This window comes from Mustela nivalis, assembly GCF_964662115.1.
Source record: "Mustela nivalis genome assembly, chromosome: 15".
NCBI lineage: Eukaryota > Metazoa > Chordata > Mammalia > Carnivora > Mustelidae > Mustela > Mustela nivalis.
Window position 1 is genome coordinate 32,966,002 of NC_139034.1, and position 13,497 is coordinate 32,979,498.

The 13,497-nt window shown below is 43.4% G+C and overlaps 1 protein-coding gene across 10 annotated transcripts in view; it reads left to right on the top strand.

The window, feature by feature from the left end:
* Positions 1-13,497, top strand: part of LCP1 (lymphocyte cytosolic protein 1) — a 110,168-nt gene that overhangs the window by 63,681 nt on the left and 32,990 nt on the right. For 9 of the 10 annotated variants that reach the window (XM_082700623.1, XM_082700628.1, XM_082700622.1 and 6 more), the window contains one exon: positions 13,175-13,261. In XM_082700623.1, coding sequence (XP_082556749.1) covers positions 13,175-13,261 — 87 coding nt within the window. Of the gene's footprint in view, positions 1-2,430; positions 2,523-13,174; positions 13,262-13,497 lie in introns of those variants that run through there. The other variant, XM_082700624.1, reaches the window with a different exon arrangement.

Here is a 13,497-nt window from a genome sequence, read left to right on the forward strand (position 1 = left end):
AGCCTAGACCACCAAGGTTTTTCTTCTAGAAACAAGAGGAAGGCAGCCATGCCGGCACTTCCCCAAACTCTTCTGGGAGCTGCCTTCAGGGCCAGTAATGCCAAACCCCGGCAGCCCTTGGCAATCTTCTCGGGCTTGTCTCCTCACTTTGCGGGACTGTTTTCTCTTATCCAGTAGTCCCCCCTTTCCCATGGTTTCGCGTCCACAGTTTCAGTTACCAGAACGTCCTCCTTCAGATGTATTTTCAGAAGGTCAAAGGTCAACAGTAGCCTACTAGTTGTACATCACTGTGCCTCCGTCATTCACCTCACTTCGTCTCACAGGCATTTTATCATCACACATCTCCACAAGAAGGGCGAGTACAGTGCAGTAAGAGATTCTGAGAGAGAGACCACACTCACATCCATTTTATTGCAGAGTATTAGAATTGTTCTCTTAGCTACTATTGCCAGTCTCTTACTGTGCCTACATTGTAAATTAAACTTTACCATAGTTGTGTATATATAAAGGAAAACATAGTATTTGTAGGGTTTGGTACTATCTGTGGTCTCAGGCATCCACTCGGGATCTGGGAACGTCTACCCCACAGATAGGGGGGTACCACTGTATGGAGAAATGGAGGGTCCTTTTCCATTCTGTCTTTTTGGAAAATTACAACTAGTTCTTTAAGATGTAACTCAATGAAGGTCAGTATCACCGCCTTTGGACGGCGTTCCCTTCTCTTCTGGGACAGAGATAAGTGCTTCCCTCTCTCAGCTCCCACAGCACCATGATCATAAGCCCTTTGGAGTGTGGAGGTCAGGCTGGCCTCTGAGATGCACTGGCTTCTTCTTTCACAGGACAGGTTGTCATGTAAGAGCAGGGATTTCCCCCTCTTCATCTTTGCATCTCCAGCACCTAGAAGGAGGCCAGCGCTTTACGAAATGTGATTGGCTGACAGGTGTGGAGCTTCTAACAAAGACAAGCCCTCAAGTGCACCAGAGGCAGGAGGCGGGGGCAGGGAAAGGCAAGATCCCCCTCGAGGTGTTTTCTCACTCTTAACTCTTCCCTCAAGATGGTGAAGAATTGCAGAGAAGAAACATTTAGAACATCTCAAAAGAGTCCAGGAAGAGCCCCAGCCATAGGTAAAATCTTGCAAAGGGTGTGTGTCCTTTGTTTACACGAGGTCAGAGCTGCGTAACCCCAAAGGAGAGCAGAGAACCTTAAGATACACAAATCCAGTGGTCACAGGCACAGGAAAGGTGCCTCCAGTAAGACCTACACGGTGTTGGCCTGCAGTGTGGGGCAGTGTCCCTTGCTGACCCTCCCCCCGGGCTCTGGAGTAAGTGTAAGGCTTCCCTAGTCATAGCAGGGTAACCCTGAGCCCATTATTAAAATCTCAGTTCCCTCATCTACAAAGAGAAAATCACAATAATGCTGCATAGGATTGTGGCTAACGTTAAGTGTGATAATGCATATAAAACACTTAGCATTGACTAACCATTCACTGAACATTAGCTGACCTTCCCATTTGTCCTTTAGCTATTGTTGTCTCTGACTCCAACATAGATGGAGAGAACATTTTATGGAGAGAATAAGGATTAATCATCCTGTATGAATATGAAAAAAAGGCTCCTCATCTGTGGAAATCCAGGTGTCACTTCTTCCAGGGGCTGTGCTTGGCTCTCCAAGGGAGAGCTCTTCTCCCCCTTCCTGTGGATCTAAATTTCCCTTCATATTCTAGTGACTGGAATCCATCCTCCATACTAAACAGGCTGGGGCCACATCTAATCCTTGTGTTGCCAACATCTAACCCAGGACCTGCACAGAGCAGGTATTTGGCAGATATTTATTGAAAGAGGAAATGTACAGACATATTTTTATAGTCCAGATTGTTCCATGCAAGTTACATCCAGGGGACCTCTAGCACCCATTCCTCGTGGTTTCCTGGGTGCTCCTGGCTCCTGGACTTGGAGCCGCCCAGCTGCTCTGCCCCCCCTTTAGCTCACAGCTTTATCTCCGCAGGACTCCTGTCAAAGTCAGACATTGTACTTAGAGACCCACTGCCAAGCATCACAGGCAGCCAGCAGGGTTTCCAGAGACAGCTTGAAGGATCCCCAGGCCCAGGCTTTGCTACCACACAAGCAGAAACCCGCTGGCAAAGGCCGGGCAGGGCCAGGGAGCCTTCCGCAGTCAGTTGGAAGACTGCCTAGGGACACTAGCCTCTCTTCACACCCATAGCAACTCAGCAAGGTCATTCTTCCAGCAAAATGGTTTCACAAAATTTGAAACATTCGCTCACTTGCTCTAGGCCTTTGTCCCTTTCCACGGGAGGGATATTTTTAGAATATTATCGTTAAACTCTTCAAAGGAGGTAAGAGTAGACTTCTCAAGTCCTGTATGCTATCAGTTAATGGGTTTGTTCATTCACCTGGTTACCTGCCAGGTGACAGCTCCATGAGGTGACCTCCGGTCTAGATGTCCAGCGGTGATCTCACAGTCTGCTGAAAGAGCGGATATGCACCCAGAAGCCACGTGCTCAGGTCAGGAACAGAGCTGAGGGTAGAAAAAGCTCACTGATCCCCAACTGACAGCCAGAACAGAGTGTCTGAAGCCATGCAGATGTTTTTAGAAGTCTGAGGGTGTCATTTTAGTTTTTATCTGTAAATTTGGCATTTTATCTTTTGAACATGGTGCCTCAGGGTGAGTTGTTTTAATGGGGTTTGCTTTTTTTGGTTACAAAGGAAAATCAGAGGCCCTCAATGCAAAGTCAAGGGAAAAAAAAAAAAAAAAACAACACCCAGAAGAAGTCATTTACCTAGCCTTGGTCATTTTAACCTAGAAGATGCCAATAGTACGTGTACATAGGATTTAGCACCTGTTGTTTGTAGCCCAGGACCTAGGACTTTTGTAGCCTGACAGTATCTTCTCAATACCTAGAGAGGTTTTTGTTTTGTTTTGTTTTGTTTTGTTTTGTTTTGTTTTCCATTAAGTTCTTCATTAAGTTCTTCTTCATGTACAGGAAACACATGAAATTATTAAATATTTGAAATCATGGGGGAATTAAAGTTACTGTATATTGAGCAGGTCTTACTTCAAGAACAGCATGACCTCTTGAGTTTGGAAACTTATAACGGAAAGAGGAAAAGGAAGGAGACCCAGACTCCAATCTGAGCACGCTCTGTGGCAGGAAGAGGGTGGCCAGATAGATTATCTCTACGGTCCCTTCTCCGCTACATTCTATGACGCTGTTCTTCTTCTTCTTTTTTTTTTTTTAAAGATTTTATTTATTTATTTGACTGAGAGAGGTAACACAAGCAGGGGGACTGGGAGAGGAAGAGGCAGGTTTCCTGCTGAGCAGGGAGCCCGATGCGGGACCCTGAGATCATGACCTGAGCCAAAGGCAGACACTTTAGAACTGAGCCACCCAGGCGCCCCTGACTCTGTTATTTTTATGTCATCATTTAAGGAAGTTGCCATAGACCCAGAATATAGCAAAGAAAAGGTTTGGAAGATAAGTCCCCAAAAACAGGTTAAAAGAATTAAAAAAAAAAAAAAAGGGTTTGGTGGCGATCACTTAAGGCATGTGACAGAATTTTTATGAATTGAGCCGCTTCTCTAATTCCCTCTGAGAATAGCTCAAGAGAGAGCAAGTTTTCATCGTATCAGAAAAGATTTAGGTTACGGGTAGGGATATGAGACACCAGAGAGGTGATAGGGTTTCCTTATTTGGATATTTTTAAGAAAATAGTAGGTGGCTGTCTTTCTGGGCCAGTTTGCATACAGCCTTGCCTAGAAACGGGGAGTGAACTGGATCCGCATGTCTTAAGCTGTTCACAGATTTGACATCTCAGAAATCAGGTCCCATGTGCTGCTTTGGTTAACTTCGCTGCTCTGTGTTGAGCCACCAAGCAAGGGGCATCTGCCTTGGTCAGTGAGGAGAATGCATGAGGACAGAGATTTACCTGCCGCTGAGGTAAGGGCAGGAGCCGGGAGGGGCTGGGAGATGCTGGGTCCTTTTTCAGAGACTGTGCCTCCCCGAGAAGGCCCATCAGGGTGACTGCCATGGCTCCTGATGGCCCCCTCCCTATCTCTAGGCCCATTTGAAATACACCTTCTCTGGGCTCTAACTTGTGCACACACTTACCAGCTAGTGAATAGACTTGGAACTTTTTTTATTTTATTTTTTATAAACATATATTTTTATCCCCAGGGGTACAGGTCTGTGAATCACCAGGTTTACACACTTCACAGCACTCACCAAAGCACATACCCTCCCCAATGTCCATAATCCCACCCCCTTCTCCCAAACCCCCTCCCCCCAGCAACCCTCAGTTTGTTTTGTGAGATTAAGAGTCACTTATGGTTTAGACTTGGAACTTTTTAACATGGAAGGGATTTCATCTCTCAATTTATAGATGAGGAAACAGAGGTCCAAGGAGGCAAATCAGAGCCCGACAGTCCTCAGACAGTACGCTAGGTCTCCCAGGCCCCCACGTGGGGCTCTGTGTCCCAATTCTCCTCAGTTATTTCGGTTAAGGTTTCCTTGGAGATGTACATGTGTATAAATTATCTGGCTACCTTTTTGCATGGCTGATTTAGATGTTTTCTCTTTTTACTTTTTGGTAAATTTCTATGCTAATTTCTTACTCTTGGTAATCTTTTTTCCTCTCACAGCCCTGTTTCACTTGTTTGTTTTTGATCTTCAAAACTTTTTGCATTGTTTAACCATCTTAAAGTGAACTAAACTTTAAGCATTAAGTGAACTAAAATCTGTGCATCACATTTGAAACCTGACATTTAACTGTGGGCTTCTTGAAGTCCGAGGCTTTGCAACCCCTGTGCTCATAGTCCAACTATAAGAGTGGTGCTTTGCACCTAGTCTTATAGAGGATGAGAAAGAATGAATAACTGAACAATGAATGAATGGTGTCTGGTATTGAGGTAATTGAATAGTAGGTAATCTGCTAGTCTGTAATAATGTTTAGCATTTTGAAACAATCCAAGGATACCCTGACATTTCAGTAGGGAAGAGTCTGGATCTCAAAGTCTTCGTGGTAGAATGCAGAATGAAGGGTAGCTGCAGATTTTCAAGATGTTAACCCCAGAGGCGTCATTGTCTACAGCCTAGGGAAGGAGAGAAATGACAAAGCATCGAGGGCTTCCATACCTACAAGCCTGGGTATCCCCTCTGCTTGCAAGACGTTTGCTCTGTGTCACATCCGTAATGGCTCTGAGCAACTCCGTAGAAAACATGTGGCATCAGGGGCGTGCTGGTGCTGGAGAGGGGGTGGGGGGGAGATGGGAACTCCATGGTTGGTGACTGAGCCGAGTTCTGTGTGCTATGCTTTGTACAGCTTCCAAAGCCCCTCAACCGTGATCAGACCACAGAGGCACCCAGAACAGCATGTTCACTCGGTTTGGAGTAACCTTGCCTTCTGGCTTCCTGGGAGAGTTTACAGGCTCGAGATAGCCAGAGAAGAGAGCCGCCGAGTCTGTGCCCCTGCCTTACTCCTTCCTGGTCTGTGCCCACAACCCTCACTCCTTCCTGGACCTTTACCTCCAATGCTGCAGAGACATGCGTTCTGGGCTCTGGAGCAGCCCTCGGGGAAATCAGTGTATCTGCAGGGAGAAAAAAGACCATCCAAAAAAGATTTTTGACTTGACAGAAGAATTCATAAGAGCTCCTTTAAGCGGTCACCTATATTTGAGGCTCTTCATCATGATTTGGCTCTTAAAAACAAAGTCATTTTTAAAATATTTTCAGACTCCTCCTTTATGTAAAACTTTGGAATATCTGTATCCATAGAGGAATAGTATCCCAAGAAGATAGAGTAAATTACTGGCGGGTAGATCCCCTGCAGTGGGCAACTTTGTAACACGAAGGGGACCAAATTACCTGAAGCAAAGCTACTCCCTTGTCTCACAGTTTATCATGATGGCTTCTTAAAAATTTAGGGGCATTTTATTTTGCTTTGGACTCCTGTGTATTTTATGTTCCTCTTCTTCGGGCAGCGTGGTCTAGCACTAAGATTGCAGTACTAATGATATCCTTGATTATATGTTGTTTCAGATTATTGACCGAACGTTCGCAAGTTGTATAGCTTTCTCCTCTCTGTGTATTGAAATTATTGAGGTAGAGCTAGGAATCTGGGTCCTGAGTTTCCAGTTTTACTTTACCCAGTGTGTCAAGTTGCAGGAAAAGTAGGACACATTCAAAAGAGTCCCAGGCAATGTGATGCCAGGTTACAGATGCCTCCCTGATCCTCACAGTTACATAACTGGGCGTCAGTATATCGAACCAAAATACTGACCAGCTCACCACTACCCCCTCTAGGAAAGGAATATAGCCTGTGAGCATCTCACTCTGGGCAAGTCACCTTTCCCTTCCTTTCTGCTGCTTTTCATTGTCACTTAGGAAACCCCTCAGAGAAAATTTAGCTTACATTTTTGCATATATTTTTAGAGAATGTATTTCCTTCTGTAAATTCCACAGCACTATGTTCTCTAGTAACCTCCTGCAAATAGTGTCTGTATTCCAACTTTAGGGAAGTTGAGTCAGGTGCTTTTATTCTAAGTGGCCATTATCAGAAATTCTCTTTCACTATTGATCTGGAAACTACCAGCCTCCTCTAAGCTAAGACTCAACAGTCACCAACCTAAGGAAGTGAGCGGGTTTTGTGGCTTTGGCAATTTGGAGGATTATTTTGTTTTCTTAAGACTTTAGAAATAATTTCATAAAAATGAACAACCAGTACTTTCTTTGGCCAAATGTTGAGATTTTATAGGTATTAATTTAAGTGAATTGAATAAATTTAAGTGCTTACAGGAAAACTAGCAGCCAAATGTGACTTAGATGAATGGTGTGAGTCTGTCCCCTTAGATTCATGATTTGGCAGTGATTCAAAAACAGGGTTCCGAAATTCACCACTGATTTGCAAGAGCCCTTAATAAGGAATAAAGAATTTGCAATGGAATATTAGTCAGCCATCAAAAGGAGGAAGTCCTACCATTTACGAGAACATGGATCGACCTCAAAGGCTTTATGCTAAATGAAATAAGTCAGACAGACAAAGATAAATACTGTCTGATCTCACTTACATGTGGAATCTAAAAAATAAAAAAGAAAATAACAAACTGAATTTATGGAAGAAGAAATCAGACTTGTAGTTACTAGAAGTAGGTGGTAGGGGAGGGGAAATTGGAGAAAGGCAGTCAAGAGGTATGAACTTCCAATCACAAGAGAAACAGTTCCTAGGGTTGCGAAGTACACAGCTAGTGCTATTGTGTGGTACCCAGGAGAACTGCGGGGCGTAGATCCCAAGAGTTGTCATCACAAGAAGAAAAATTTTTCCCTTTCTTCTTTTCTTCTTTCTTTTCCTTTTATTGGATCTGTATGAGAAAATGGATGTTCGGGGAACCTCTTCTTATCATATGTAAATCAAACTCTCACGCAGTACGTGGTACGCTGACACAGTGAGGCATGTCAATGATTTCTCCGTAAAACTGGAAAAAACAAAATGGGGCCTCAGTTAACGCAGGAGCAGCAGCGTGGAACCAGGAAGGAACATGCCTTCCTTGGCCACTTCCTTCAGGCTTCAAAGGGCTCAGCTCATCCCACCAGGGCAGCAAGCTTGCTAGAGGCTGCCTCCTACATGCCAGTGATTTGCAAACTGAAACCTTAACTTAGTATCCTTATGAATCTGACTACCATGATTATAACCCTAACCTTCAAATGTGCCTGAAGCGGGCTTTTTTTTTTTTTTTTCCCAGGCAAATACATTAGTAGACTGTGTAAAGTACCTAATCTTTGATTCTAACCCCAGGAATATCCTTCTTAGAAACATTCTGATCTGCATGTTTTTAATTCCCTCCTCTTCCTGCTTCTCTGTTTTGTGAATGTGCTGCGATTTGCACATTCAGTTCAATTAGTTCAAGGGTCTCTTCTCAGTCATGGACCTTAATGGCTCTCTTAAGGGTACCTCCATCCTCTTCCTGTTCTGCTCACCAGCAACTGCATTTATTTTTTTTTAATTTTAATTTTAAATTTTTTAAATTTAATTTATTTTTAAAAATATTTTATTTATTTATTTGACACAGAGAGAGAGAGAGATCACAAGTAGGCAGAGAGGCAGGCAGAGAGAGAGGGGGGAAGCAGGCTCCCTGCTGAGCAGAAAGCCCGATGCAGGGCTCAATCCCAGGACTCTGAGATCATGACCTGAGCCGAAGGCAGAGGGTTAACCCACTGAGCCACCCAGGCACCCCCAGCAACTACATTTAAAACTCCAGCCTTGCTTCGAGAACATGTGCATAGACAAAGCATTTCATCTCATCAAAACTTTGGTTTTCTTATCTATAAAATGAAGGAGTCATAATAAATTATTTCATAGGTTCCCTCTGCCTCTAGAAGTTAACATGTGTTTCCAGGACTTTCTGTTCATTCTGATAGTAAATGAGACCCTCTCATAGCATAGCTATTCATGCTTGCACCCAAAACAACACAGTAGCACATTAACTTGGGCTGTTGACTAGTCCTTCTCCAGCTCACCTTTTAAAGTTTGTATGTACGAGTGTATTTATTTACTGATTTAAGAGTGCTGGGGAGGGCACCTGGGTGGCTCAGTGGGTTAAGCCGCTGCCTTCAGCTCAGGTCATGATCTCAGGGTCCTAGGTTCGAGTCCCGCATCGGGCTCTCTGCTTGGCAGGAGCCTGCTTCCTCCTCTTTCTCTCTGCCTGCCTCTCTGCCTACTTGTGATCTCTCTCTGTCAAATAAATAAATAAAATCTTTAAAAAAAAAAAAAAAGAGTGCTGGGGAAAGGGAAAGGGAGAGGGAGAGAAGGTCAAGCAGACTCCCCACTAAGCATGGAGCCCTGATGCATGGGGCTCGACACAGGGCTCCATCTCACACGAGCTCTGAGATCACAATCTGAGCCGAAACTTACTAACTTAACTAAGAGTCAGATGCTTAACTAACTGAGCCATTCAGGCGCCCCATCCAATTCACCTTTTCAAATAAATTTTCCTTTAGCTTTTTAATTACTGAAGGATTTTGGATTTTTGAAATGTGATGGCCATCTCTCTATATGGCTTCTCCAAGTTGATCTTCTCCATTTATAAATCTCTCAGAAAGATACAGTTCTCCAGATGCTCGGGTTTTTCGTCTTGACCTACTTGCCGTGGTTTAAAAATCACGTGGCTTTAAAGTAATGCTTTTTTACCCCCCTTTCTAGATCTTTAATTTGAATGGGCCATGCGATTTCTATGCTAAAACATTTTCTCTACTTTTTCATTGCAGCATCATCTTCAGATTTTCCTTCTCGCTTAATACTATAACTCCTTCATTTCTTCTTTGGCCCTGCTCTTGGCCCTTAAAATGTCATCTTCTTTTTACCTTTACTTGTGTTTTTCACCAGTCTCTTACCATGCTTTACAACCTCAATTCTATGTCGAATGATAGGGCTAAGTTTAGGCTCAGAGATCCCATTCAGTCTCCTTACCTTTAACATTGCTTCATGCTTTCAGGGTAACTAGGTCAGTGTAGATGTCCCATGCCTGAAATGAGGAGTAGCGCCTGGCTTGTAGTAGACATTCAGAAAGTATTTGTAAATGAGAGAGTGTCTCTCGTAATCCCATGAACATCCATGAACCAGGAAGTGATAAGACACTTAAAAACCAAGAAAGGCCAGCCGGCTTAGGGCTTTAGGCCAGATTTTGTCAAAGATCTTGCTAAAATAGGATGGAGGGGAGCCTTTTCTTCATGACTACAGGGAATATTTGTAAAGGCATAAGGGAGAACCTGGCCAAATTAGTCACAAGGATTTAGTAAAGGGTAAAAAGCTAACGTGCTAATTTCTTAACCCAGAAGCCTTGTTTTCCTAACATGTGAAAGCATGAGCTTCCTCCGCTAGAAGGTTCTCTATTATAGTTTTTTAAAATCTCCCAGGAAATATACATATTAGACAGCTAAGGAATAATTGCTGGGTGAACAAATGAGTGGACGAAATGAATGTGTCTAACATAAATGTGAAGGCATTGAATCTGAACAGATAGCACAAGTGAAGAGAAAACGTGTGAGAATTGGAATCCTGGCTACCCACCTCCCTGGCTGTGTGATCTGAGATACGTGTCCTAACTTCTCTGAGTGTCTGTTTCCTGTTCTACAAAGTGGGAATACGTACATTTATGCCACCAGATTTCATTGAGGGACATTGTAATAAACACAAAGCTGTGTTTACTGCATCCCACAGGTGTCCTCTCCTTGAGGCCTGGGTGAAGGGATTGCCATCAGAGCTCAGTTCTGTGGCCCTAAAAAATCTGGCTTGTTTGACTTATATTGGTAGAGTAAATTCTGTAACTAATGACACTTTCCTTTTTGCATTAGCTTCTGGAGAACTTGGAGCTAGATTTTCAGCTTCCTTCTAGCAAAATGTGTAGTTTTAACTCTGAATTTGGAGGAGTAAAGCTCCTCTCTGTCATTATCTTATTTTTGCCCATACTTATTTCTTCTTAACAATTGAACTGATTTTGGGGTGCCTGGGTGGCTGTCAGTTAAGCATTTGCCTTCAGCTCAGGTCATGATCCCAGGGTCCTGGAATGGAGTCTGGCATCGAGGGCTCCCTGCTCAGCGGGGAGCCCCTGTCTCCCTCTCCCTCTACCCCTCCCTCCTGCTTATGCTCTCTCTCTCTCTCTCTCAAATAAAATATCTTTTGCAAAGTTATATCAAAAAACAAAAAATTTCATATGATTTTATTCATTTAATTCTTATGGATGTAATTTTGTAACCTGACTCAAATTGTTTTGGGGACAGGGCTTGGTGGGAGGGGGGTAGGTGGAGGATGGATGGGAGGAGAGGTTGAAAAAAGAAAAAAGGAGAAGGGAGACAGAGAAAAACAGACAAAAAACGGAAAGGGAGTGAAGATGGCAAGAAGTCAGCTAGCTTTGTCTGTCCCCGAGGGCCCCCATGCTATGTAACTGATGTTTGCTTGTACCCTTAAGTTCTACACAGTTTTACCTTCAGAAAATCCAGGGAAACTTTTAATTTTTTTATTTTTATTTTTTAAAATATTTTTATTTATTTATTTATTTATTTTTTAAAAGACTTTATTTATTTGTTTGACAAAGAGAGATCACAAGTAGGCAGAGAGGCAAAGAGGGAGAGAGGAGGAAGCAGGCTCCCTGCTGAGCAGAGAGCCCGATGTGGGGCTCTATCCTAGGACCCTGAGATCATGACCTGAGCTGAAGGCAGAGGCTTAACCCACTGAGCCACCCAGGTGCCCCCCAGGGAAACTTTTTAGATACATAAGGTAAATAATAAAATTTTCATGGATAATAAAACATATTTGTAGAGGAGTTGAAATAGCAACAGTATCTAATTCTATGACTTTCAAATCCTGCTCCCTTGGGTTCCCACAGGTGCATACGGTGACAAGAAGAGGGCTAGTGGCAGCAAGGGGACATTTGGGATTTTTCAACCAAAGCCTCTCAGAGTTGTTCTTTTTCACTTGTTCACTTTTATCTACGTGTAAAGCTTCTGTTAAAAAAGGATTTGGGGGGAAATAAAAGTTTGAAGCCTCTGATAAAGGTACATGACAGAATAGTTTGTGGATAAGAGATGTAGATTTGCAAAATTGAGCACAAGGCATTCTTGGCCTCTAGGTGTAAGTGTTAAAACTGCTGTTTTCTGTGGTTGCTGGTTGCCACTGAGAGCAAACACAGCCTAGAGAATGCTGTGACTATACAGAAAAGGAAATTCGTTTAAAACAATATCCTGCAACAAACGTAGTAAGATGGTTTTAAAAATCAGTAACTTCACTAAAATGCTCAAATTTTAATTCCATGTAAAAAATACCCCGTCATCCACACTACCACCCCACTCATTCATCCTCTCCCCACCAGGAAATCCTGTAAACTTTAGCGGAACTCCCGATTTGAAGTACCTGGTGGGAATTAGCCAGGGGCATGGGGAATAGAATCCATGCTCCGTTTCATTCTTTTTCTACCCACTAGGGGGCAGCAATAAAGCGCAGGGAAAGCAGAATAACTCCAGCCCTAGCATTAACTTTTCTCAGCAAGACTAGCCTTTCTGAAAAAAGAACACCTAAAAAGTCCCTCAGATTCCCATATATGAGTTATTAGAGGGTCAGGTTCCCTTCCTCCTTCTCTAAATATTTAGAGAACTTGGAAAACTCTCTTCGAAGTTATAAAAGTTATCTGTTGGCTTGGCCCAACATAATTATTTTCGATGTGAACATGACGCCACCTCTAAAAAAGACATTTATGTAAAAGTTAAGTGTTACAGCTGTGTATTACCATGTAACACACTATTCCAAGACTTGGTGACTTAAAGCAGCAATGATTTATTCTGTTGACTGAGCACTGCTAGATGATTTTTCTGCTCCATGTCATTTGACTGGGACTGTGGACATCCAGGGTCTCGAATCAGGTGGAACATCTAAAATGAGCCACTCCAGGGATGCCTGAGTGGCTCAGTTGGTTAAGCATCTGCCTTCGACTCAGGTTATGATCCCAGACTCCTGGCATCGAGTCCCATATCGGGCTCCTTGCTCAGTGGGAAGCCTGTTTCTTCCTCTGCCTCTGCCTGCTACTCCCCTACTTGTGCTCACTCGCTCGCTCTCTCCCTCTCTCTTACAAATAAATAAAATCTTCAAAAGATAAAATAAAATAAACTGACCTACTCTGGGGCATGGCACTTGATGCTGGCTGTCAGCTGGGAGCCCAGCAGGGACCAAATCACCCAGCCATTGGCTTCTTCATGTGACTTGCACATCTCATAGCTTGGCACTTGGTTTCCAAGAGGGAACATCCTAAGAATGGACATTCCAAAAGGAAGGAACCAGAAGTTTCCAGTCCCAGACATGGCTTCTGCTGCCTTCTCAGTGGTCAAAGCAGACACAGGATCAGCCCAGATTCAAGGGGAGAGAAATCAGCTTCAGCTCCTGATGTGAGGAGCAGTCTATATACACAGGTAGAGGAGAAAGTGGTGAGAGGCAATTGGAGACCACCACACGGAGGGTTGAAAATAAGGCGATTTCTTACCTATTGGAAAGATTGTTATAAATCATGAGGGATGCAGAGGGATATTTCTTCATTTAATAAGTGGAGATTGCTGCTTAATGCGGTACTTTAAGAACTAAGATGCACAGAAGCCATTCCTTATGTTCTTTTTCTTCTCCAGATCTGTTCCCTCAAGCAATAAAAATGGCCAGAGGATCAGTGTCCGACGAAGAAATGATGGAGCTCAGAGAGGCTTTTGCCAAAGTTGGTAAGTAGACCAGGCAGCTCACATCCCATAATTCTCCTCTTTACTGAGTGGCTTCAGGAGAGAGTCGATGAAATGGTAACATAAGCAAAATGGTACAGGTGGAAAGAATACAGTGGTATTGGCCAGAGGAGCTGGGGGAACCTCATTTTGAAAGGTCTACTTTAAGAAAATTACTTTCTCTATCAAAACATGGAATGGACCCCTTGACACCTACAGCTCTTCTCCTGTTTTTATCT